Genomic DNA, 27,436 nt, shown 5'->3' on the forward strand with positions numbered 1-27,436 from the left:
AGGAAAACAGAACAAGTTAGGCTGCTATAGATCCCTACACAGAAACTACATGCCAACAAAATACCTCACTTCGGTCATAAATGCAGAACACAGAGCCAGATCCTCATCAAACACAGAATAAAGAGACCATAAAGTACAAATAGAAACATGTAAATGAAAACTGAACTGGAAAACACAAGAAAAAAACAAACATTCTCATAAAACAAAATCAAGAAATATAAAACATTAATCATAACATTAAACCATACTAATAAAAAAACATTCAAAACAGCTGACAAATAGAATAATATCCGATAATTAAACTCATACAATTTTGAAAAATGTCCCAAAAAGCCAATAAAATATTTCAAAAAGGAAGACACTTCAAATTACACCCAATAATTAAACTAAGGATAAAAATAATTTCCTGCTCTCCTTGCCTGGGAACTGTTGATTTCCAGCTACCCTGAGATTGACGTGGATTAGGTGGGGAGGAGAAGGAGGAGAAGTGCAAACTTACTTCTCTCTCACAAACACACATGCTCTTTCTCTCTCTCACACACACACGCTCTCTCTCTTTCCACTCCCCTCCTTTCTTCACTCACACTCCTTCTCCTCTTACTTCCCTTTTGACTCACTCCCTCCCCTTTCCTTCTCACCATTCATACCTCTTCCATTCCTTCTCATTCACTCATTCCCTCTAACTCTATCACTCCCTTCCTTTCTCTCCTTTTTGACCAGTGGCGTAGCCCGAACTTATTTTTGGGGGGACCCAATGTTAACATGTGTGGGCAGCAGGCATACAGGTCTGAGTCCTACTAGTTATACTCTTATAAGTAAATAATGCCTTGGAGTGCACCTGACAAAGAATCTCTAAGTAGGCTACAACAGCTGTTATGCAATATGAGTGAAACTTTAAAATATTTTAAATTAATTATTTCAAGCACTTACCAATATTAAAAATGCTTTATTAACCCTGTATTAATTTTATATGTTGCGCTGATGCAGGATTGTCCTGGAGCAGGATTGGTACAGCCCTCTGGTCAGACCCAGAGAGCGCCTGCCACCAGGAGGCAGAGCACACAAGGAGCTTCGCCAATAACAGTCTGGGTTTCCGCAGGTTGAGCCCTTGGGTACCCGGACCACCTGGACTTTGGTGGGCCTCAGATGGTCTCCCGGAGAGGTAGCAGAGGGGTGTACCCACCACAAGCAAGGGTACGCGGCTGAAGTAGAGGTGATGGATTAGACCCGAACTGGAAGCTCCAGAGACTCAGGAAGGTAATAGTTCAGGAGGGTTCTCCGAGCGAGGCAGGCAGCGCCTGCGGGTCTAGGCAGGTGAAGGCCGCGGGTGGTTTCCAAGCAGGTTGGTCTGGTAGCCTCAGTAGGCCAGAAGACAGTGTCCGAGTGAAGCGCAAGGGTCAGAGCCAGAGTATCAGTCCAGAAGTGGTCAGCCAAAGCAGGAGTCAAATACCAAGGTCAGTCCGAGCGTAGTCAAGGCAAGCGAGGGTTGGTTCAAGGCAGCAGATGAAGAGAGTAGTCAGACAGGCAGAGGTCAGTACTAGAGAACAGTCCGAGGAGGTACTACCTGAGTATGGATGAAGGAACACACGGAGACACTGCAACAAGGAGATGCTGGAACAAGGAAATGCTGGGAAAAGAAGACACTAGGAACGCAGGGTTAGGCAAGCTTACTACATCATGGTGTCGACCCAATTGCCAAGGCGAGGTCCTGGGGACAGGGCCTCGCTATTTATAGTCAGAGTAAGTGATGTCATCACTTCGCGTCTAGATCGGGTTTCCCGCGCTTGGCCCTTTAAATGGCAAGACATCGGCCGTGCACGCGCCTAGGGGCGGGGCCAGAGGTGGCCGAAGATGCGGCGCCCCGGCGGGAGCTCCACTGCGAGGCCTGCGGCGTGGAGGAAGCTGCAGAGAGCTGTAGTGAGCGACAGGGACGGCGGGAACTAGCGGCAAGCCCGGAGCTCGTTGAAGGTAGCGCAAGGTGAGCAGTCCCGGTCACAGCACCCACGCGGCCGGGACGCGCAACATTATATTTATGGTAGTTTATAAATACACAAGAATATCTTGTAGAAAGCAAAGAAGACAAACATCAGATCCAATCACGTAATAAAATAAATATCTATGTATTCTTTCTTGAATCCTCTTTCTAGAAAGGCAGAAATCATCATAACTACAATAAAATAGCAATCATCATAAGAAGTAGTGCAGGCCAGAACTAGGATAGTTCACATTTGAACCCAACATGCAAACATAAAAATATTCAAGTTCTGGTATCACCTCAGCAAAACAAAATCCTTCCAATGCTAAACATTTTGTGACGTAACACAAAATCTTCCAAAAAACAAAAGACACCTATAACCTTGCCATGCCATACAATCATAGCACTGACTCTCAGGAATCAAACAGCTCCTTTATTTATGAAAAAGCAGCAATACAAATACTATACCAGGCCCTAGAACACTAATATACCAACTACTGGGCAAATAGCACATGTCGGATTGCTATAAATCTCAACAGAGAAACCTCACGCTAGCCAAAATACTGCACGTCTGTCACACATAGGCAGAATACAGACCGACCCTTACCCAATTCAGATATTGAGACTACAAATTAGAAATAGAAACATGCAGACAAAACCCAAATAGAAGCCTGAGAAACCAGACGCTGAACAGTGGAACTCTAAAGAGCAAAATACAAAAATATAAGAAATGCACATCCCCAAAATGGCAGATTCCAACCACTAAAAACTCTACATTTACTTATTTATTTATTTATCTACCTATTTATTTATCTATTTGTTTTTTACCTTTGATGTCTGATCTTTTCATTTTTCTAATTGGTTGGTCCTGGTGTCTTTTTTCCATTTTCCTCTTGTCTGTCTTTTCCTAATTCTTTTTTCAAGGTCTCTTTTGTCTTTCTGCTTCTTGTATCTTCTTCCCTTCTTCCCTTACACATACACACAGGCTCTCACTCTGTGGCTCACACACACACACACACACACACACACACACACACACACAAGCCCCCCATGCTCGCTCTCTCTCTCTCTCTCACACACACACACACAAGCCCCCCATGCTCTCTCTCTCTCTCACACACACGTAAATGAGTCTCACACTCACACCTCACTGCTCCCCCCCCATCCCCACCAGTCTCTCACTGTCAACCTTGTTCCTGCTCCTTCTCTCTCTCACTCACTCACTCCCCCTTCCCCTTTCCTCCTTCCCTCTCACTCACCCCTTCCCTTATTCCTTCCTTCTCATTCACTTCCCTTCCCCTTCCTTCCCTCTCACTCACTCACCCCCCTTTTCTTCCCTCTCACTACTCCTCCTGCCTTTCATTACTTTCCTTTCCCTCTTACTCTTCTCTCACTCTTCCTCGATTTCCTTTCCATCCCTTCTTTCACTCATCCCCTTCCCTTCTTCTCATCCTGTCTTCCCTTTCAATCACTCTCTTCCCTTCCCCTTCTCATTCTCCTTCCCCTTCCATCTCACTCGTTCACCCCTTTTCTTCCCTCTCACTACTCCTCCCTTTACCTCCCTTTTATCACTTTCTCTCTCACTTACTCCTTTCCTTCAATTCCTTCCCTCCTCTCTCAGTCACTCCATTTCCATCCCTTTCCTTTCCTTTCATCTCATTCACCCCTCCCCTCACGTTTAACCCCCTCCCTTCCCTTCCACTTATTTAGCTCAGTTCCCTTTTCCTCCCTTCCCTTCTCAGTAGGAAGGAAGGCGAGGGAAGCTGGGCGAGTGATCAGGAGAGGAGGTGAGGAAGAGAGACAGTCTCACTCCTCCTCCCTTCCCTTTCACAGCCTGCCTCCCTCACCCTCTGTCGCCTCTTACATCATCGTGGTCGTCTTCAACCCGCTGGAGGGAGGTTCTCTCGTGGGCACATGAGCACAGTAATGGAGGCGCAGTGATGGAGGACAGGTCATCACTGCACTGTGGAGGGGTCAGGCAGCTCTATTTGGCTGGGTCTGAGTCCAAAGTGGGTGAGCCACAGGCCACCCAGGGCCACCCGTGGTTACACCACTGTTTTTGACTCATTTCCACCCCTTTCCTTCCCACTCACGTTCCTTTCCTCTCATCACTCCCTTTCCCTTCCACCTCCTTTTCTTCCTTCTCAGTCCTTCACCTCTTCCCTTAACCTCCGCACTCACACCCTCTACCTTTTCCTCCTTTTTTATTCATTCATTCCCCCCCCCCCTTTTTTTCTTCCTCCTTCTGGCAGGTTAGCATCAGGACCAATTGGATCTTCTTGCTGGCGGGGTGCGTGGGAACCCTATTGGTGTTAGAATTTTAAAGGTACAGTGAGACGACCGCTGCAGTGTTTTGTTTTGTTTTTTTTTTGGGGGAGGGGGGGGACAATTCCTGCAGCTCCCAAAATTTTGATGCCTGAGGTGGCTGCCTCACCCTAGCTCATTATAGAACTTCCCCTGCTTTTCCTGGAAGGGCAACTATAATATTAGATAAAACTACCTGGGGCAAAAATTCCATGTCACATTAATAAACACAAGGTAGTCTTGAAAAGGATGTGATGTAAGAAACTTCCAGAGTGAACACTGCTTCTTGGCATCCACTCTTATTACATAGGGACAGTCACTGCTTGCTGTAGCTAAACGTGGCATTACAGTAAATTACTATCAGAAGCAATTTATTGTTCTGTGTAAGCCTGCAGGAATCACTTTAAGGATTTCATCACTTTAGTGTGTGTGTGTTATGCCAGCACGCCCAACAAACCTCCCATTCTCTCCCTCAACCTCCTGTCTATCAGGGAATGAAGGAGAATGTACCTGTGACCACTTCCTTTGCCGTAGGAGTCTTCTGCTAACAACACATTCATGCGAACTCTTATCATGGAGATGACGCTCAGGCTTTTGAATTCTTAAACTGAGGACATCTGATAACGGAATAGGACTGCCAGCTTTCAATTGTGAAAATTCTGGACACCTCTCACAAGAAAGATGGGGGGCTCGGCATCCCCCAACAAAAATCATGCTTCTTGTTGCTCTTTGTGGTAAGCTCTTTTGAATTTACAATGGAATTGCAATAAAAAATTACCTTCACCAGCATCATTTAAGCCACTTTCCCCCTCTCTAGCCCCACCCTTGGTCCAGCATCAGTATCCCCCTATCCCCATCCCCTCTCTCTCTGCCACCCACCATATCCATCTTTTCCCCTGCCCCCACCTGTATTTACAGAATGCAAACCGGCAATTCTTCTTTTTCTATTATGTATCCTTAAATCATACATCACCAACAGAACCGAGCCACAAATCTCCAACACAAACTTCTATTTTTTCTAAATAACCAAAAAGGTAGAACACCCCTCGACTATGCATACCATAGCCTGATGTTAACTGTGTCTGGCAACTTGGCTATAAGATATTACAAGAAAAACTCCTGAGTTCCCTGATTGGAATAAAGAAACCGCTGGCCAGTTTTAGCCACCCAGCAAAACTATTTTAAAAATTATTTGACAGGATTGCATCAACAATTTTAGAGAATAGATTCAAGATCTTATGCAGATGATATTTAACACCTCATAGAATAAACAAAATATACCCACAGGTGTCAGTTAACTGTTGGAGTCAAATACAGAATAATGAGACCACAAAGCATAAATAGAAATGTGCAGACAAAAATTGAACTGGAAAGCAACACAAGCCAGAGGCTGAATGCAGTGCAAGATTACCATTTCTTATAAAAGTTCAAACAATAATATCAAGAAATATAAAACATCACTCATTCATAATAGTAAAACAATATTAATAGTAAAACAATATTAATACAAGGAATACATTTTGTAAATAGCTGATAAATAGAACATCCAATAATTAAAAGCTCATAAAAAATTATAAAATTTTCCAAAAAAAAAACAGCAGACACATCAAATAATACCCAATAATTAAAACTAATAAGGATTAAAAAATCTCCTGCTGTACATACGTGGGATCTTTTGATTTCCAGTCATCCTGAGATTATTATAGATTGATGAGGGGGATGCACAACTTTATCTTCTCTCTCTCATATACAAATTTGCACATATTCATTCTCTCACACACCCACCCACACACACGGACACATAGGCTTTCTCTCCCTCTCAAATACATGCACTCTCACATACACACACACACATGCACGTACAGGCTCTCAAACACACCCTCTCCTCTTTTTCACAAACATTTGCATACAGGTTCATACACACAGACTCCCACTCCCACAATCTATCTCTCACACAGATAGGCTCCCACAGACTTTCTCTCTCACACATAAATACACACAAACTCAAGCTCCCACTCCCATAGGCTCTCTTTCTTTCTTTTTCTCTCACATACACAGACTCCCACTTCCACGGGCTTGCTCTCTCTCTCTCACACACACACACCTTACACACTCCCACAGGTTGTCTCTTTCTCTCATACACACAGGTTCCCAGTCCAGTAGTCTCTCTCTCTCTCTCTCTCACACACACACACACACACACACACACACACACACACACACACACTCCACAGATTCTCTCTTTCTCTCACACATTACTCCCACAGGCTCTCTCACATACATATGCATGCACACACACATATAGACCTCACACCCCACTCTCTCTCTCTCTCTCTCTCACACATACACATATGCATACAGGCTCTCACACATATTCTCTCTCTCTCTCACACACACACACCCCCCTCTCAAACACACATACACTCACACCCTCTCTCTCACACAAACACATACACTCATACACACCCTCTCTCACATACATATGTATATAGTCTCTCACACACCCTCTCTCTCTCTCACACATAGACAGGCATGCACACACACCTTCTCACATGCATCAGGCCCCCAAACACAACCTCTCTCTCTCACATGCACTCTCACATGCTCCCACTCACACAGGTGCTCACTCTCTCTCACACATAAACATACACATTCTCTCAGGCCCTCCTCCTTTCTTCTGGGCCTTTATGGTGAACACCTTCAGGCCTCTTCTTGGCTGCCATTGGATGGGATACACAGAGGCCCACTGGTATCTCTTCCTTTATTGCCAAAAAAGCAGAGACTTGGTGCATGGACCTATTTTCCTACAGCAAATGAGGCCCCTGCCTCCCAGACTCTACTCATGCTTCACCTATGTGCACTCTTAAACAGCTAACCAGCCAGGCTATCCACACAGAGGTTGGCTGAGCTGGTGTAACACTGGAGGTGGGGCAGATTCAGTTACGAGCAAGCAATGGGGGAGAATCAGAGCTGAGCACTGGACTCAGAAGGTGAAAATCCAAACAATTTCCAGACATTTTAGCCTTCCGTTAGACTTCTGCATATTAACACTAAAATCAGAACAGTCCAAAAAAATCCAGACGGTTGGCAAGTCTATAATGGAAGCATTAGTCAATTTAAAAAATCCATGCATATGCTGCCATTAATTTAAAGCTATTGTGTAGTCATAATGGCCAATCTGTTTGAAATGCCATGTAGACAGGAACAGGGTCTGCTTGTCTACAAGACAGCCAACTATGGACCAGAGCTCAGGAACAACCAGCTCAGTAATCAGGCCACTGGCAGTTCTTTGTTGGCATTTCGGTGGAAATCTGAGTACAGGGATGGGATTTCCAAGGGGCAAGTAGGCTTTGCTATGAGGGGAACCTGCTTTCATTCTCTTTACTTTGTGGTGGTGGTGGTGGGGGAGGCGAGTTTGCACACTCAGAGCTACTTGTCCCATCCTCGATCACAACTTTCTAAGACATAACACAACTGCGAGGTTTATTTCAATTTGTGTTAAGCCATTTTAATATTAATGAGCTGCTTTGCATGTGACATAGCTCACTAATTTACATTTTACCAATCTTTTAAGTATTCTATAATGCTTAAATAATTATTACTAATAACAAACATTAATGCTTTTTTAACACACATTAAGTAATGATTTTGACATTTGATACAAACTAATACAGCTTAGTAAATAGGCCCCTGTATCGGAACATGCCACGTTTTAACGTATATTTGTGAATAAAAATCATCATGCAGCCAGAAATCCACCCATGCAGAAAAATAAATATCCTTTATCCTCCACTTTTCCATGAGAATAAGTTCTATCTGAATCTAACAAACAATATATTACACGTGTTGCACTTACCTGGATTGAAGGAACTTCCTCCGCTAGAAAAAAAAAGAGAGAAACTTATTTTAGATGTGCAGTTTTGTGGCCTGATTCATCAAAAGTTTCTCATGGGTGCAGAACAGGGAAAGGTCCCTGATGCATCAAACCACCAGCAGCACAGAGTTCTAGGAGCCACATTCGTCCTGGAGAAACCTGTGTTCTTTGCAGACTGTGATAACTGTTAGGTGAACCGACATCAATTGATTATTCTTACGTCAGTCCACAACCGTCAAAGAATCCCACTTACGAACCAAACGGAAGAGGGCACCAACCGACACCGGAAAAGCAACGAACTGTTTTGTTCTCTTTTAGAGTGAGAAGTAGTAACTAAACAGAATCAATTCAAGGAAGTCTGCCCTTTCGGAGGGTAATGTTATAACTGCATATTCAGGGTCAAAGTCTGACCTTTCCTATTAACAATACAAAAAATAAAGAATCCACAAAGACAGGAAGTCGGTAGTAAGAACTACAAAGTACAAATCCTGAGACAAATAGAGAGTGGGTATCAAAGCTCAGAGAGACCTCATATTTAAATGCCAAAGGGCTAAGCTAATGTAAGCTTTTGATAGCATTGAATTATTTTTTAATCATTGGTCTCTGTGGGCTATATGTAAAGGGCGCTTTACCAAAAAAGCTGCCCGGTATGCACTTTAAGTCTGTGAGTACTTCCAAAATGGATTGCTCAAATGTTGAAGCTTAAATCCGAGAAATGTACTTATCTTGCAATGTAATGTCCGTCGACAAGCCTTAAGGTGATGTTGAGAAAATGGTAAACTCCGACATTGTCCCGACACTAAGTGTTTCGGAGAGAACCTCCTTCTTCAGGGGGTCGGGTGCCACTGTGATCGGCTCTGTCGTTGTCCGGGAATACTTTACATGTAGTGCAAGAGTGATTATTTATGCGGCAGCGCCGATGGCGTCTCAATGTAGCTTTTCACGATGCTGAACTGGAGGCAATCGCTTGGCCGTGAGACATCTATCGGCGGCCTCCAGTTCAGCATCGTGAAAAGCTACATTGAGACGCCATCGGCGCTGCCGCATAAATAATCACTCTTGCACTACATGTAAAGTATTCCCGGACAACGACAGAGCCGATCACAGTGGCACCCGACCCCCTGAAGAAGGAGGTTCTCTCCGAAACACTTAGTGTCGGGACAATGTCGGAGTTTACCATTTTCTCAACATCACCTTAAGGCTTGTCGACGGACATTACATTGCAAGATAAGTACATTTCTCGGATTTAAGCTTCAACATTTGAGCAATCCGTTTTGGAAGTACTCACAGACTTAAAGTGCATACCGGGCAGCTTTTTTGGTAAAGCGCCCTTTACATACAGCCCACAGAGACCAATGATTAAAAAATAATTCAATGCTATCAAAAGCTTACATTAGCTTAGCCCTTTGGCATTTAAATATGAGGTCTCTCTGAGCTTTGATACCCACTCTCTATTTGTCTCAGGATTTGTACTTTGTAGTTCTTTCCTACTGACATGCAGACTTTAACCCCAAATTTTCTGAGCAAACCTACGTGCAAACATTTAGGTTGGATATTTGCGGGTAATTGGCCGGGTGTGCGCACACCTCGTAGAGCAGAACGTGTTACACGTTAAGTCCCAACTCCACCCTGGGAAGGCCTCTCCCCACCGCATGTAAAACAGTACATGTGTAATCGAGTTAGGTGCACACTTTTAGGTGAAATGCGACCCGGGTTACTTTATAACAGTCATTTATGCACACACAGCTGTATTTTATGTGCAGGAGTGGCTTTGAAAGGCAGGCCCTGAAAGATGATGATTGTGAGGAGCACAGCATTATGGAGAAGTTATGAGGAGGCTGCACTCAGTAGTCTGGGAGGAGGACTCAGGCTTAAACTGGAGAGAACATGAAGGGAGGAGAAGGTCTAGGTACGAAGGTTTTGGGAAGGATTAGGGCTGGGGACACACGAGGGGGAAAGAGAAAAGGGATGCAGGAAGAAAGTGGGCATGGATTTGGTCAGGTGTGAACAGTATGGACTTGTGCAAGAGGAGTTCAGCTTGACTGCAATGAAGCTGGGCAGCCGGACACCGCAGCTGAGTGGATTTGTTTCTGCCTGAGGTAGGAGTAACTTTATCTGCACTGAAGGCACTTTCATGGTTAGCTGGAGGCTCCCTAAATTGTAAAAAAAAAAAAAACCCCAAAAAACAAACAGCATTTATTGAGTGACAATAATGGGTCAAAATAATGGATATATCTATGCACTCCAGGAGAGAGGGGGTGCCAGTATGGCCATTTGGCTAGGGCCTACAATGTTCAAGGGGCCTACTTTTTCTTGGGCAAAATTTTAAAAAAAGCTAAATATGTCTATTTCTAACATGTATAAATAAAAATTTCAATTGTAATTGAAGAATTTGCTAACAAAAGACCTTGTAAAGCCTTCTTAAATAAATAAAAAATATTTGGGAAATTTAGAAAATGATTTCTCTTATTAAGCATCACATCAGAACCTTACATAGGGGCCTACTTTTCTTAGCTGGCACGGGCCTAATTCCTGCGCTCTCTCCGGCCCTGTATCTATGGTGTATACCCTGAATCCAGACCTGTTTACGGCACTCAAGGTTTCCTACGCCAACTCCCTGCCCCATGCCCCCCCTACCTGACCTCTTAATCCTGCTCTCAGTCTTATCACCGCCAGCCACAAGTGACCCAAATATATCCATTTCTTTCATATCTTCTGTCTGTTACCTGCCATCAGTCTTCTACCGCCGTGCTCTGTTCCTGTCCCTGGTATGGCTTTGATTGGTACTACTTCTGCCGGTAGGCTCTTCCAGGAATAAACCACCCTTTCAGTGAAAAAAAATATTTTCTCTTCTTTCCTCTACACCTTCCTCCCCGAAATGTCAAATTACGACCCCTTGTCTTTGAATCTCCTCGTCTGTGGAAGGTTTTGCTATCCCTTATTTTGTGAAAGCCTGCCAAATAGTTGAAAATTTGCATCAAGCTCCCCCTGTCCCTTCTTTCCTCCGGCAGGAACATTTTTAGCAACTTAAGACGTGCAGACCCGGATTTAGGGAACACATTCTTATTCGTGCTGGCGCGTCTTCGCCGCCGCCATTTCTGCCGCCGCTGCGCTGCTACTCTCTTGCAGGTCACAGCAGCCGCTGAAGATGAAAAGGAATCAGCGCAGGGTCTTCAGCAGCCCTCACGCGCTGATGGGGCCCCGGGTTTCCCCCCCCCAACCTGTCGCAGGGGTTTCCAAGGTAACAGGAAGCTCAGGTGGGAGGAGGGGCGGGGCACCGCGGGCTCCAGCAGCGGGTGAGGGCAGCCGAAGGCCCCGCACTGAATATTCTTAACCTTCGGTTGCTGCTGCGACCTGGAGAGAAACGGCGCCGCGGCTTGGAAGGTGAGGAGGGGGAAGGGCGACATCCTGAGAGGAGGATTTGGGCAGGAGGGAATCACCCTCCTGCAGGGAGGATGTGGAGAATGACTCCCCCGTTCCCCATTGCCTATGAGCAACGCCATCTTAATCTAGCCCCCGGGGATGTGCATTTGTTGGAAAAAATTTCCTGTTTCCTGTTTCTTTTCTTTTTTTTTTTTTTTAAATAAAATCAAAGAAAAATGAACTAAATGGTGTTCATTGTCATTTGTATTCATTTTAAAAATGACAGCTCACTGCAAAAAATTTAAAATACCCCCAAACTCTTCCCAGATCCTCTTGACCCCTCTCCCCACCCCCCCCCCATCCTCCCAAGATTTTCTTACCCCAAGTCTTCTCCGTTCATGGGGCAGGAGTAACCCCGTCGCTCATGCCCTGACTGGCATCACAATTGTAAATGGCACCGGCAGCCTAAGGCTGGTGCTGGATTTGATAAAGATGCTGAGCTCAGCCTGCCCGCATTACTTACAATTATAACACTCGCTGGGGATCTGGATCTGAAACTGGGGATCTGCCCTGTCAAGAACGAAGACGATCCTGGGAGGTTGGTAGGGGATCGAGGGAAGATCTGGCAGGTCTGGAGTTTTGCAGGGGTTTTTTTTTTTGTTTTTTGCAACTTTTTTTCCCTTTTTAGAAACATTTCATATTTTGTTTTGTTTTTGTTTCAAATAAATGAAAAAAAAAACAAAACCCAAAATGGAAACAAGTTAAACAAAAATCAAAATGTAATGAAAAAATGTGTGCACACAGCTGTGTATGTGACTTATTGTAGTATTTATTTGCAAGTCCTGTATCATTTTAGGAGCCCCCGTTCTGATCCACCTCCATCTTTCCAATGTCCGTAGGAGGCATCCAGAAATGAACCCACTATTCAAGCAGCGGTTTTACAAGTAACCTACAAAAAGGCAATATTACCTCTCCTTTCCTGCTAATAATGCCAGTTATTACCAGTTATTACATTGACTGGTTACCTTCAGGTCATCTGAGATGATTACACCTTCATCTTTCTTGTTTGACAATTTCTAGCTCTTGACCTTCTAGATCAGTGATAGCGAACTCCAGTCCTCGAGTGCCACAAACAGGCCAGGTTTTCAGGCTATCCACAATGATTATGCATGAGATAGATTTGCATCAATGGAGGCAGTGCATGCAAATCTTTCTCATGCATACTCATTGCAGATATCCTGAAAACTGCCCTATCTGTGGCACTCGAGGACTGGATTTCGCCATTATTGTTCTAGGTGATAGTAGTCGATTAATTTTTTGCAGCCCAAATACATAGCGTTACACTTTTTCGCACTGAAGTAACATTAATGAATTGATTTTATCCACAATGAGCCTTTAAACTGTTAACAGGGAGGGCCATTTCCAAAGGCATTTTCAAGGATGGAAGAGTGTTTTTACCTGCAGAAAAGGGGCCTTTGGCAAAATTTCCCACCTGTTTCGCAGGGCCGTGCATTCTGTCTGTTCGTGTATTAAATTAACCCAATGGAGCAGAGGCATTTACCGAGGGTGGAGTAGGGAAGGGGTTGAAATTACGTACATATTTTTGCTTTTTCAAAAGTATGCATGCAAATTTTCTTGAAGACCTTCCATGCACATAGGAGCAGGTGTAATTGTTTGTGGGTAAACTTGGTGAGATAATTTTCAGGCCAGGTTTATGCGTGCAAATCTACTTTGAAAGTGGGTATAACTTACGCACGTGTTTGCTGCCTAAGTCGAGGAGGCTACTGTTATTAAATTACTCCCATAATGTTGAAGAAAAGAACCCTTTCTTCACGGATTACCTGATCCCAGTCCTCCTGGGAGTTGATGTCCTGCTCGGCATCTTGTTCTTCTGAAGGCTTCATAGCACGGCTATTCTCCGAACAGCTTGCAGATCTTTGATGGAGAGCAGCATCGCCGTCATGGTTTGTATCCTTGCTAGGAGAAAGGGTCGGAGTAGCGCGGGCCCGGTCCTCGCCAGAATACGTTTGCACAGCAGTCGGATCCGCACCCAGCGGCGAGGGTCGGGACGGCAGCGATAAATATTTGGGGCTCCAGGGAGGACTTTCGCAGCTGTGTCTCCCTGGGATTGTACCCGCGGCATGCTCCAACTGATTCCCGAACCCTGCTTCGTTAAAGAACTCCTGCAGCACTACATTTTGGGAGGCCATGTTTTTTCTTAACCTCCTCAGAGTTGGGGAGGTAGAAATCCTGCCAGGCGCCAGCCTGTCAAACTGAAAGGGCGCGTTGTAGACATCCAACTCTTCTGGTGGTATCTTCAGCAAGAGAGGCGACACGCTGAAGACTTTCTTTTTGCTGGGCTCGTTCAGAGTCCCTGCTCTTTTCACGTAGATCGACAGGGCCTGCGTTTCGGCCCCCTTCGAGAGAACGCTTTCTGGCTGACTGTTTCCCAGGGCATGGACTTTGTCTTCGGAGGGGTCATCTTTCTTCTCCAGATCCATGACTTTTGAATAGCTTTACCTGTTTTCAAAGCAGAGTCATGCGCATGGCATTGAAAAGGCATTAATTTTCTAGCTACTCAAGCAATAGTCAATAAATGCAGGTAACAGCTCTGACAACTAGAACTATTCTGTTACAATATGAACAGAGAGGCAGTAAAAATCTTCAGATAACAGAATCATTATTTGCTCTTTTATTATCTCTTTGACAGATTCCTTGGTGCTACTCCTTTTTCACGTTTATTTGGGAGGGAGAGGAATGGTCACATTTTTAAACAATTAAAAAAAAAACCCCAAAAAAACCTTATTGGTAAATTACAGAGCCCAGAATCACACACATTGTAACCCACTGCTTTAAATTCCTAACCAAATGTTTAAAATAGTTTTATAATCTCTTATTTACTAATGTCTTTTTTTTTTCCCTCTAGGTTTTCTTTTTCAATTTTTGGAAGTTAAAAAAAAAAAAAAGAAAGTCAAGCTTAGCAAACTGACAGGTATCCTAATTTTTGGGAAATTCAAATATTTCAGTTTCTCACCTTACTGAATGGAAAACAAAAAGCCAGGTCTCTCTGCTTTTGTTGGTCCCCCCTACACGTTCCTAAACATTTTTCTTGTCACGAACACCTAAATAAAGTGAAGTCCTGTTGCTGGAAAATATACAACCAAGAAACAAAACAAAAAAAAACAAAAAGAGAGCCGCAGGCAGGCAGGGAGCTCTCGCCCACTGAACGTCTGTATCGTGCGAGAATGGATTGAGAACGGTTTGACAGAATGAACAGGTCTTGCCTGAACAAGCAAGGAGCCTATTGAACTGGTAACTATGAAACTGCCAACTCCCAGCTTAATATTGCTTTATAACTGGGAGAAGCAAGCCAACTGTAAACAGTTATTGTTTGCCGACCACATAAATAAATATAACATGCACAGAGAAGGAGTTTAAGGCTGGTCGAGCCGCCATCATCCATCACTCACAGTACAGACGCTGGGAGCTACTACTACCACCTTGTAAATGTGTGGCACTAGGCAGATGATTGCGCCTTCCCATGGGAAACAAGCTGTACGTGTCCCATGCAGCACTGTAAAGAACTTAAAACGAGAAGCAAACTCCTAAAAAGCTTTCAAGCTGGGAATCTGCCTGGCTTAAGCTGAATTAGAGAGCAGACGAGCAGGAAACATTTGACAATCGATCAGTTCAGAGATAAACGTTCAAAAGCAAGATTGCTCTAATAAGATGCATTATCTGAAAATCCTAAGGCTAAAACGCGAGTGGGTAAAGAAAGATTGCTGAAACAGTAGACTTACTGCGTAGCGTCAGAGAGCTGCATCGTAAATGACTATGATGAGGACACTCCATGCACGGTCCAAGAGAAGAGGCACATTTTCTCCTAACTTGCTCAGTTCCTCGGTAGGAATCCCTTGGACCTGTCTAAGCATTCTTGCCGGGTGCCGATGAAATGTGAAATCATGACTGTTAGTTTTCCCATTAGGTCTGACAGCCACAAAGGTCAGTAGGCAGTGACTAATGGCTCAAATCCAGTTAGCAGATCACGTGATCTGTGTGGGGCTTGGTTTTGTTTTGTTTTATTATTTAAATGTCTGATTACAGGTTTTATATGCCTACTCTAAGAAACATTGCCGATGGACAACCTCCAGCAGTAGTGGCTGCATGCAAATCTGCTTGGTGCAGGTATGTCAGTGAACAGGTTTCTCTAATAACGCCTCACTCCTCCACCCCATTCCTAAGGGCCCATTTTGGTTATTTGAATACCAAAGTGATGTTAACACTTCAAAGTTTCAAATACAGCTCAATAGTTTTTTTTTTTAATGCTGCAGCATACAGGAAGGATCCTTTTGTATGGGAACACAGACACTGTCCTCCATGAAGTGTGATTAACAGAGTCTGCCCAGGCCCATCCCCTCTAGAACAAAGCATGAGAAAAGGGCAGCTGATCTCAAAGTTCAAGTTTCTCTGCTTTTTTTTTTAACCTTTGATTTTCTTTCCTTGTAATTCATTTGTATTTCCTTTCCTCTTCTATCCAATTGCTGGGAATGAATAGCAACATGAAATATGAGTATTTTAGCAGTGAAACCGCACAAAGATCTGAAGATTAAGAAGTCTACGTTGCATGTTAGTGGCATTCATGCAGGCAGCCATTGATATCCAGGTAGTGTTGCAATACCCACCGGCTATGTACAGCCCCTCTGAATTATATTAAAGTATCAAAATCCCAGCTTCCAGCTGAATCGGAACCAGAGCTGGGATCTGGTGCCATGAGCCTTCCTTCACAACATCTCGGGCATTTATTCAACTCTTTTCCTAACCCCTCCCGATTTAGCTCAGTCATTCAAGTGGCTGGGGGAGGGGGGCTTTCTTTTGGAAGCTGTGCAGTCGGGAGCCCCTAAATCAGGCCACTAAATGTCACTATTGTGCAATGATTGTGATTCCCTCCCCCGCCAGGCCTAGAGCACATCATAAAATTGAAAGTACACATTTTAAAAATTGAGTAATATAGAGTATTCTATTAAAGAGCAAACACATTCATGTTCTTTATATTTTGCTTTAAAATCAAATTTATAATAGCAAAGTTGTGACATAGGTTTTGGAACGAATAGGGAGCGGAGAGATCGCGCTTTATCAGAAATTACAATGGAAGATATAGTAACTGACAAAGCTTTCATTTGGTCATTTCTCCTCAAGTGAAAAGACAGTAGTAAGAGAAAGGGCGGGGCCTAGGTAAAATAAAAGAAATGGTGGTGTTGGCCCTGAGGTGTTAATTGAAAACGGTTTTTATTGTTTTATAACAACCATACAATAATAGAGAGTGGTGGTTTACTGAACCCCTCTCTAGTGACAAAATCATAACCCAACAGTATAGTTCACACCCCCCTACCCCCCTGCTCACCACCCACCCCATCCCAACCCTTGGGGAGAATGGGTCAATTCAGCGTCTTTGCGTGAAAAGTAATGTCCACCTCGAAAGGCATATACAAGTCCTCAGGAAGGCGTCAACTGTACATCACTCATTAAAAATAGAGCTACGAGAATGTGGTGGTAGAGATTGCAGGTAGAAGTCCCAGATGTCTAGGAATCGTTTCTTATGACGGGGAGAGCTGTGCATCCCAGCTGCATCCAGAAGCATCATACGATGAAAGCTATTGCGCCAACTCCAGTAAGAAGGGGGTAGATCCTCTCTCCAATGCACCAGAATAACCTTCTTAACCACTAAACAAGCTTTGTGAATAAGCAGATGAGATCCCAAGCCCCGGATCTGTAGAGGAGAAATGCAACCAAAACTTCCAGCAAAGTTTTAAGGTAACGAACCACCCGGGACCAGAGACTATGTATAACAGGGCACGTCCAAAAAGCATGGGACAACTTGCCAGGAGAACTGCCGCATCCCACACACGCTGAGGACGAGGAGATTCGTAAATGTGCCGAGACATAGCTTCGACACAAAAATTTATATTGCATTTCTCTGAAATAAGAATTCACTGAGAGTTGGAATACTCGTTTAAAACACGTTTTAAGGATAGGCAGCGTGACCGTAAAGACCCCATCTCCGTTCCAACGATCAACCAGAGTAGTACAGGGATCCTGAGCCATCAGTTGTTTAAAGAGTTGGTAATACTGGATAGTGAAGGAGTCTTATCTTTCTCAAAAGAGAAAATAGTGTCTCGGGACCTGAAATGAGAAGCCTGTCGGGCAGGAGGGGGGAGAGAGCCAACATAGTGTTGAAGCTGCAAGTAGGGGAAAACTGCCTTAGCAGACAGAGCATAGATCTCCCGAAGTTCTAAAAGGGGTAGGATCTGACCCTCAGGTGTCAACACATGGCCCAGCAAGTGAATCCCCTTATCACCCCACCCCTGAAACATAGCTGACTGGGATCCAGGAGAAAAATCTGGATTACCTCGAATGGGCAAAAATTAAGCACAGACACGATGTATTTGCTGAGCCGCAGCCAAGAGGTGCGAATGGGCCGAGTGAGAGCATTCTGTACCAGAAAAGTCGGAAGGGAAGTGGCTGAGGCTTGTAGAACATATTTAAGGGAAAGAGGAGAGGCCAATTCTATGTCCGCAGGGAGACTGATAACCGTGGACAAGTCCAACAGCCAATCTCGTACTACTCTAAGATTGCTGGCCAAATTGTAAAGCGCCATGTCGGGAACACCAAGACCCCCCCTTCCCCATCTCTTCTGCAACCAAGACAAGGAGATCCGAGCCCTCCTCCCCAGCCCCCCCGCCAGTAGAAACGTCTCTGGGCTTTATCAAGCTGCTGCAGCTCCACACTACGCAGCTGCAAGGGCAAATTCTGGAAAAGATACAGCCACTTAGGCAAGATGCTCATTTTAAACAGGTGAACTCGGCCTCCCAAAGATAATGCTAAGCGGGTCCAAGAGAGCAACTTGTTTTGGGTGCTTCACAGTAATGGGAACAAATTTATACAAGTGCGAAAGCGCACGGGGAACGGTGATCCCAAGATAAGTAAATGAGGTATCTGCCCATGCAAGTGGGAAGTCGTCTCCCCACTCCTGCTGTAAGGTCTCTGGATAGGCGAGTGCCATAGACTTAAGCAAATTTAAACGGAAGCCAGAAAGTATCCCAAAGGCCCATATTTGTTGAAGTAGGGGTTGTAAGGACCTACAGGGATCCGTGAGAAAGACTAAAATGTCATCTGCAAATGCGGCATACTTAAACGTGGTAGATTGTAACCATAAGCCCTTGACTTCCTTGGCCAATTGAATCATTTGTTATAAAGGTTCAAACTGTAGGACAAACAGGAGGGGGGAAAATGGGCAGCCCTGTCTGGCGCCCCTGGTGACAGGAAAGGCGGCAGATTTGGACCCATTCGCTATAACGGTGGCTTCCGGAGCCTGATATAAGAGCCAAATCGCATTGAAAAACAATCCCTCAAAGCCCATTCGATGTAACACACAAAAGAGATATTCCCATTCCACCCTGTCAAATGCCTTTTCAGCGTCAAAACTGACAGCGAGGAAGGGGGCCACCATCTGTTGACACATAATCATGGCAGCGAGTACCTTGCGAATGTTAGTCAGAGCATATCGCTTCCGGACAAAACCGACCTGGTCCGATCCTATAAGGGAAGGGAGTATCTCGGACAGTCGGTCTGCCAAAATCTTGGCTATAAGCTTTTGGTCAAAATTCAATAACGATATAGGCCTGTAAGACTCTGGTAAGAGTGGGTCCTTCCCCTGCTTATGAATAAGAGTGATATTAGCTGTGTTAATGTGAGCAGGGAAGGACCCAGTCACCAATAGGTCAGAAATGACGCATACCAAGGGGGGGCCCCACTAAGTCCAAAACGCACTTGTAGAATTCCGCACCATATCCATCCGGCCCAGGGGCCTTAAGGGCCTTGGCCTTCTTAATCACCAGGGTGACTTCATCCAGCGTAACTGGCATATTTAGAAAGGCTTTCTGCGCCGGGTAAGATGGGGCAAATTTAGGAGTGCGCAAAAACACGCTCAATCTTCACTATCCCAGCCCTCAGTGGTATAGAGATTGCTATAAAAGTCTCAGAAGCGGTGAAGAATATCCGCTGTGCCCGTTAATATCTTACCAGCTGGAGAATGTAAAGCTGGGATGTAACGGGAACCATGAGCGGTGCGCACCAAGTTTGCAAGCAGCTTGCCAGCTTTATTGCTATGTTGATAGAGCTTATGCTGATAATAGAAAAAGCTCTTCCTGGCTCGCTGGTACAGCAAGGTATTTAGTTCCCCCTGTATTGAGAAAAAGTGCATTCTGGCCTTATGGGAGTTAGAACGATTCAAGATGCTCCTTGCCCTGTTCAATTGAGCAGTCAAATTCAAAATTCTGTGATCAAGAGCTTTCTTCCGATGAGCCATATACGAAATAATATCCCCTCTCAGAATGGCTTTTGCAGTGTACCAGAACAAATCCGGAGTCTCTACATGCTGGGCATTAAGAGTTGCTTAATCTACCCAGCGGGCGCGCAGGTATTCCTGAAATTTAACATCATTGGCTATATAAAACGGAAAGCACCAAGGAAAGGTAGTAGAGGTAGCAGTGCTCAGAAGTAGTTCTAAATGCACTGGGGCATGTCTGAGATGACAATGTCGTCAATGGCCACTGTGCATACCTGAGATACGTTACGGGCACTAATTAAAAAATAATCGAGGCGAGAGAGAGAGAGTGCCATGGGCACAAGATACATGTGTAAAATCTTTCTCGCCGGGGTGCAGAACTCTCCAGATATCCACCAAATGCAGAGATTGTTCTAAAAAAGAAGGGCCTCTGCCAATTCCCATCTGAGAACCCGATGAGGGGGATTTGTCGAGTTGGGCATCTTGGATTATACTGAAATCCCCTCCCACGATCAGGCAATGGTCCCCATAAGGTAACACCAATTGATATATTTCCCAAAAAAAGCTGGGACTATAATTGTTAGGGGCGTAAATATTACACAGAACTATTTTAGTCTGCTGTAAGTTACCCACCAAGATAATATAGCGTCCCGAGGGATCTTTGATCGTGGTGGTAACCTGAATGGGGACATGTTTATTAATCCAGATTACTATCCCAGCCGATTTGGTAGTACCCGAGGCATAGTAGACCTCTACCCCCCAACATCTGCTTAATTTATTGTGCTCTGGATCCATGAGATGAGTTTCTTGTAGAATCGCAATGCTCGCCAGCTTTCGTTTAAGAAGGGAGTGAATCTTAGATCTTTTAATAGGGGAATTTATCCCACAAACGTTCCAAGTAATTAATCCAGTGACATGACTAGAGATACATAAGAAAAAAGGTGCTCCAAAAAGAATAATGCAATATAATCCACGGTGGAGGTCCTCCCAGCTGAGACCGCCAGCTGCATAAAACTTGATACCTGAGTGACATTAAGGTGGCAGAAAGACATTTCTGATGTGAAATCACACAATGAACAAGAAACACACAGACCCATTCCCCATACCCCCCAACCCACTTGATTGCACCCCTCACTGATTCTGTACTCCCCCGTACGGGAGCATCCCAACAATACTTGGAGATCACCACCACGCTGGCCAATCCAAACCCCATCTGCATCCAGGTGTTGATAGAAAGCTATAGGAGACATAGCATATATTCACAGAAACCAAAAAGAATTTGCAAGAATTAAAGTCTGAAGCCAAAGGAGTGTGTGAATATCTCTGAAATATGGGGAAACCATCGACATGAGGGTATGAACAAAGCCCTGCAGGATATAAACAATTATAACCCCTCAGTTTCACCAAATAGAGGTAAAGGTAGCCCAATATTCCATGAGCTGAAAAATGAAAGAAACCTCGTCCCGCTGATCGCAATAGCAGTCTGCAAACTTAATGAGACCATGAGTATATACAGTGAGCTTAGGAAGAGTTTGGTCCTGTCCCGGGAACTCACAGCTCTCCAGAGGATGCGTCGTACAGACTGAAGAAGAACCGCCCGAGACGATCCTGTAAGAGCAGTCCCGCAAAAAAGGCCAAGCCTGCCATACAAAAAACAAAGGAGAAGATCCTGTGAAACTTAAATCACTGAACCACAACAGGCCCAGGAAATTGCGCCAGATAGTAAGACTTTGCAAACATTGTTCAACTGTAAAACTCCAGAACCAATAAAGGCCAGTAACAGTGCCTGGGAAGGATCACAGACCATCTCTAAGGATAGAGAAACAGTCAACAAGACCCGGGTACCATCCCATGCGGGAGACAAGGCAGATGGATCATGTCTCTACCGCCAGGCTCATCAGGTGCCGGTTGCTGCAGGCCCAGGTTCCTTCAGTAAACTCTTAGCTTCCTGCGGCGTATTGTACCACGAGACTCCAGCCTCAGTTTGCACCCGCAGGCGAGCTGGATAGAGCAGGGTAGCCCGAATGCCCTGGGCCAGCAATTGGGAACATATAGGTGCCATGGCCCGCCTCAGAGCCGCGACTGCCATAGAAAAACCTTGAAAAACAAGCACCCTGGCATTTTCATATTTTAGCGCCTGCCCTTTGCGTACCGGCGGTCAGTATTTCTTTTTTGTGCGCAAAATTAAAGATCTTTGCCACAATAACTCTCGGCTGGGTACCATTTGGCTTCCGGGCCCCCAGGCGATGGGCCCGTTCTATGTGCAGGCAGCCATGTGCTTGGGACAGATCCAGCTCCTTCCCGAGCCAGGAATCCAGCCAGGCAGGGAGTGTGCGGTCGTCAATAGATTCTGGCACGCCGACGAAACGCAAGTTTGACCGTCGGGACCGATTCTCCAGGTCCTCAATTTTCGCCGTGTTTTTCTCCACTGCCTCCCGCAGCGCGGTGATGTCTAGCTGTGCTGCCTGGAGGCCATCTTGCGCCTCTGACATGCGCTCCTCTAGCTCGGCGAATCGGGGCTCAAATTTATTTAAATTGGCCGAGATTTCGGCAACCGCGGCGGAGATATTTTTCAGGTCGGGCCCCAAAGCCTCCAACACCGCAGTTTTTATCTCGGCCAGAGCCGGCGCAGCTGACGGTTCTCCCGACCCAGCGGCGGCCATGACAGGAGCTGGAGGGGCCGGCACAGCGTCTTTCCCTTTTTCCTTTGCCGGCTTCGGAGGGCGAGCGGGCATGCCGGGCAGAGAAAAAGGAGCGCAAAGACGTGAACTACAGCTCAGGATAGCACAAAGTCCACTTATCTGATTCTGGTGATGCAGACGGGGCTCGATAGTGAAGGCCAAACGCCAAGGAAGAAGGGATTACATCCTCCTTCCTCAGTGCATCACGTGATCTCTCGGCCCTGAGGTGTTAGTTTCGGTTGGAAAGTTCCATGCTCATGTGAGTGGAATGGTAGAAAGCCAAAAAGAGGAGACGACAAAGCTAACTTGCCCAGAGTGCTAATACGACTGTGCCAGTGCTGCAGGGCTTTCGCACCTTCTCAGATAAAACTGGGGAAGATGACAGGTGGTGGCCAGAGCCAGAGGCTGCATAGAGAGAGGCAAAGCCAGCAGATAAAAAGAAGAGGCCTCAGAATAATGTTTTCAGTTCTGGGGGTCCGTATCTTGGAAAGGACAGAGAGAGGCTAGAGGTGGTGCAGAGAAAACCAACCAAAATGGTGCAGATCTGTACCAAAAGCCAAAAGAGACCCGAGGACCTAACTATGTCACCCCTAGAGGAGAAGAGAGATGGGGGGATATGACAGAGATATTTAAAACCTGAAAGATATCAATAATGCACAAGAAACAATTCTTTTCCAATGGAAAAGAAGCTGTAGAACTAGGGATCATGATAAGAACAATGTCCAGAAACATGTTTTTCACAGAAAAGAGTGGAGATGCCTAGAATACCCGCGTGGTGGTGAAAACAACTTGATAACGGAATTCAAAACGGCAGCAAGAGGATGGTAAAGAAACTTTGGGTGGTTCAGCCCCAAACAGCAGCAAATAACTACATTGTTCTTCCAAGAAGGCATGAGGGTAATCACGGGCAGGTGCAAGGGTATTAGGTGCCCTAGGCACCTTCTGCCCACCCCCCAGTCTCCTACCTCATTTGCAGCCGCCAGATCTCTACTCCTCTTTGCCCCGAGCGGGATAGACTCGCGGCACCGCATGGCTGCCCTTCAGCGCCCCCTAGTGGTCGGCGCCATAGGTAACTGCTGGCCCTGAGGGTAATCTGCACAGAGTGGCAGTTACAACCCTAAGCGTCTTCCTGGGCAGACTGGATGGTCCATTTAGATCGAGTTTCTGTCCTCTGTCACATAGCAGGTCGTAGCGAGCTGAGTTGGCTTCATTTCCAGCTAAAATTGGTTTTGTAAAAAGACTTTAGACTTCATCAGAATATGAATATAGGGGGCTGCTCCAATATAATTGGTCGGTAATCGGACAAATTGACATGTGTTTAGCATGGAGCAGAAAGATATTAAGTGAGAGAGACTCAGGGGCGTCATTAGCTATGGATATACAGGGCCCATGCCCTGAATTTGCTCGTGTGGGGCCCCAGAATTCCGTGGGAGCTCAGCAGAGCTCTGCCAACCCCCTGACCAGATGTTATCAGACAATAATCACACCCAGTAACTCCGCTAATATTTCTTTTATTATCTTATCCATAAGAGAGAAAACGTTAAAGCAGTCTTTCTGCCACTTTCAGGAAGTACAAAGAAGCATTATATAACTTCAGGTCATACATTAATAATCGGTCATTGATTAATTGTTATACAATTGCTCCATTTGTTGCCCTGCTTTAAGGTATTAACATGTTATTCCTGCGCAACTAACTGTTTCTAGCAGAAACTGCTACATCTACGTGAAAAGCAATATCCAGGCTGGACTGGCTGTGACTAGCTCAAAGTTATCTACAACGTCTTTTTTTTTTCTAAGGATCACTACTGGTCAGAACAAAAGGCAAAGCTGCATAATATATTCCGGCTCTACCTATGGGGCCTGTGCAGAAGTTAGCTAGACTGTGAAAAGCACAATACTGGCCAAACCGGGCCTTCTAAATTTCCACGTTTAAAAAGGTCCCCCAATCTCGCCCACCGCCCACAAATTTAGTTTGCAACTCGCCTGTTCCGTTTCAGACCGCAGGATGGGGACGGAGAGTGCGCCTGCAGGAGGCAGCTCCATGCAGTCCCTGCGCGCATTTCCCTGCTCCGAGGCTCCGGGTGCAGGGCTTGCTTGGTTCCCATCCAATAAGGGGAGGGAGCCCTAAGGGAAAGCCTGCCCCCCCCCCCCCACCACCCACAAAGACAGCAACAGTACCGGCACTGGAGATGGTGGGAAGTGAGACCCCCCCCCCCACCCCCCAAAACAACCAGAGGCCTACCCGGGGCAGAGCCTGCAGATGCCGAAGCTCAGCCTGAACTATGGTCCACTTCTGTGGATGTGCGGTGTGCAGTCCTTGCTGTGTGGGCTCCCCGGGCCCTGCACCCGCAGAGGAACTGAACACCACAAAGCCGAGGTAGAAGAGAGGACACTGGGCCAGCTTCAGAGGGAACTGGCAGAGGAGGAGGCAGCAGCAGTAGGTAAGAAGATTGCCGGATTTCTGAAGCTGGCTGAAGGTCATCAAGAGTGGGGAAGGGGAGTGATGCTGGGTGGGGGGATGGGTGTGAGAGGGAAGGGAAGAGGGTTATGCCAGGGGAGGGACAGCAGATCATGCCGGAGGGGTGGGAGAGAAGGGAAGGTAGTGAAGCCACGGGTTGGGAGGAGAAGGAAGGGAACGTGGTGGTGGTGATGCCAGGGGGAATGGGAGGGGAGGAAAGGCAAGAGGAAGGGAAGGGATGGTACCAGGGTGTGGACAGGAGGGACAAAAATCGATGATTCCAGGAGTGTGATGGGGGAGGGCGGGAAAGACAAGAAGAAGGTACTGTTTTAAAAAGTAATGTCTCCATGTGTTTAACAGGATCAAAGGGTAGGGGGGGGGGAAGTGATTGAGATTATGCGGTTTAATTATGAAAATCGTGAGAGGTATGGTGAGAGGGGAGGGAGGCCCATAACAACGCCTCTGGATAGACTGACCTGTCAAAGCAGAGGTGAGACACAGCTGAAACATTTTAACTATACTAAACTCCCCTGCCTGAGGCATTTCGTCTGATCAGCCTTACTACATGTTTTCAGGTAAAAGCAACTTTCATTTCTTGTTTAAGAATATTCCAGAGAGAGTACGATCTGTTATTTATCAGGATCCAACAGAACAATGGATGCTCTAGAGGGCAAAGGTTAACAATACTTTTCAGGCGGATATTCAGTTGATCATCTGACGTTAAAGTTATCCGAATATTTAGCCTGAAAAGGTTTGGGCTGAATATCCAGTGTAATAGTATCCGGCCCAAGTTATCTGGTTAGCTTCAGGTCTGCTATTTGGTCAACCAGAGATAACTGTGTGACCTTAGCCGGCCGGCGGTGGATATCAGCACTGGGTGAGCAAGCTTAAGCCAGGCGAATGCACGTACGTCACACCCTGGTTTTAGATGGTGTAAGTCTATGCTTACATTTTTATCCATGTAACAAGCCGCTGGTGAAACACAGCGTATGCGGATAACTTGTGTCTGAAAATCAGCTGCATTTGGGTGGGCTAAAAATTAGAGATGAAGCGTGCCAGTTAGGCATGCAACTGAAAATATATATGTAGCGCCCCCTTTTTTTTTGGAGGGGGGGGATCAACTCTTTGCCTGGGTCCAAGGCTAAAGGCGTGGCAGTCTCTTTCCTTGGCAGCCCCTCTCAGCCCCTCACAGAGTTGGCGCCATGGTGCCTGCACCTCAAGGAAAGGAGGTTGTGGAAAGGAGTTTTCTTTCATCTCCTCCAAGAAACAATTCCGCAAATTAAAGATGCTGTTCGGGCTGACATGTGGGGTTTCACTCCGTCTGGCTTCTTTTACTTTCACAGTAAGATTTGGGTTAGATCATCAATAGGAATGTACAGCCAGACCATCTGAATGTGAAAAAACGTGACAAACGAGTAGATTTTTAATTCAGTTTGTTGCAATTGAACCAACACATTGACTCATCTGAAAAAGTCCCAAAACTTTTGGCTTCATTTGTATATTTGCAAATAGCATGCACCATTTGCCAAAACAAATTATCCAAAAAAAAAAAAAAAAATTAAAAAAAACCCTGAAGCAAAATTAATCCAGAAATGAGCTGGAAATGAAATGGCCCACAACTAACTGAATATTTTTCCCCGCACAATGTCCAAATATTTTAGTGCGTCTCACTTCAAACAGATGACAAATATATGTTTCTAGTTTTGTCACTCTCCTAGGTACCTGAGTTAAACTTGCTCGCTGTGTATCTGTGTTTCTCCTGGCCCAGTCTTTCAGAATCTTCAAGTGCTCTCTTTTTCTCTCTCTGAGTTTTCCCTCATCCAGGAAACACAGTTATTCCCAGGTCAGTTATTCCCAGGTCTCAAGGCAGTTACCACATTCCTTCTTTTGATAAACCCTTTGCACCGAATGGGCTTGAATTCATGAACCCAGGCACATTTTTTCATCCAATTCCCCCAAACTCCTCTTCCATTTGTTCCCTTCTCTCTTTTAGAAGGAATCACACAATTTCCAGAATTCCTGTTTTCCTTCTCGGGTACTTCTGGCTCAGACCAACTCCTAATATTTTCTAAAGGTGTTTTGTTTTATTTTTATTTCATTGCTGGAGTTTTGTTTTTTTTTTAATCTTGTTTCTTTAATTTTAGTTTTTTTGTTTTAGTGTGGATAGAATAATTTTAAAATGCACCAAATGATTTTAGCACACAATAGATGGTTCTAATGCACATTAAAACTATTTAACACATACTAAAATGAAAAAAAAAAATCATTTTGTTTTTTTCTTTCATTTCGTTTTGAAAAAGACACAAAATGAAACAACAAATGTCATTTCTATGTCGTTTTCAAATGAAAGTGCATCCCTAATATTTTCTTCTCCACTAACACAATTTCAAAATAATTTACACACACACATGCACCAATCCCGGCAGCAGTTATGGAG

At 45.2% G+C, this 27,436-nt stretch overlaps 1 protein-coding gene across 1 annotated transcript in view; it reads right to left on the reverse strand.

The window, feature by feature from the left end:
- The window catches only part of PLEKHG7 (pleckstrin homology and RhoGEF domain containing G7), an 80,367-nt gene extending 64,855 nt beyond the window's left edge, over positions 1-15,512 (reverse strand). Inside the window, exons 1-3 of the mRNA XM_029601633.1 lie at positions 15,317-15,512; positions 13,358-14,036; positions 8,136-8,158 (exon numbers count right to left, since the gene is read on the reverse strand). Coding sequence (XP_029457493.1) covers positions 8,136-8,158; positions 13,358-14,017 — 683 coding nt within the window. The 5' untranslated portion in view covers positions 14,018-14,036; positions 15,317-15,512. The remainder of the gene's footprint in view (positions 1-8,135; positions 8,159-13,357; positions 14,037-15,316) is intronic.
- Positions 15,513-27,436: the final 11,924 nt, after the last annotated feature.

Source organism: Rhinatrema bivittatum, chromosome 4 (assembly GCF_901001135.1).
Source record: "Rhinatrema bivittatum chromosome 4, aRhiBiv1.1, whole genome shotgun sequence".
Classification (NCBI taxonomy): Eukaryota; Metazoa; Chordata; class Amphibia; order Gymnophiona; family Rhinatrematidae; genus Rhinatrema; species Rhinatrema bivittatum.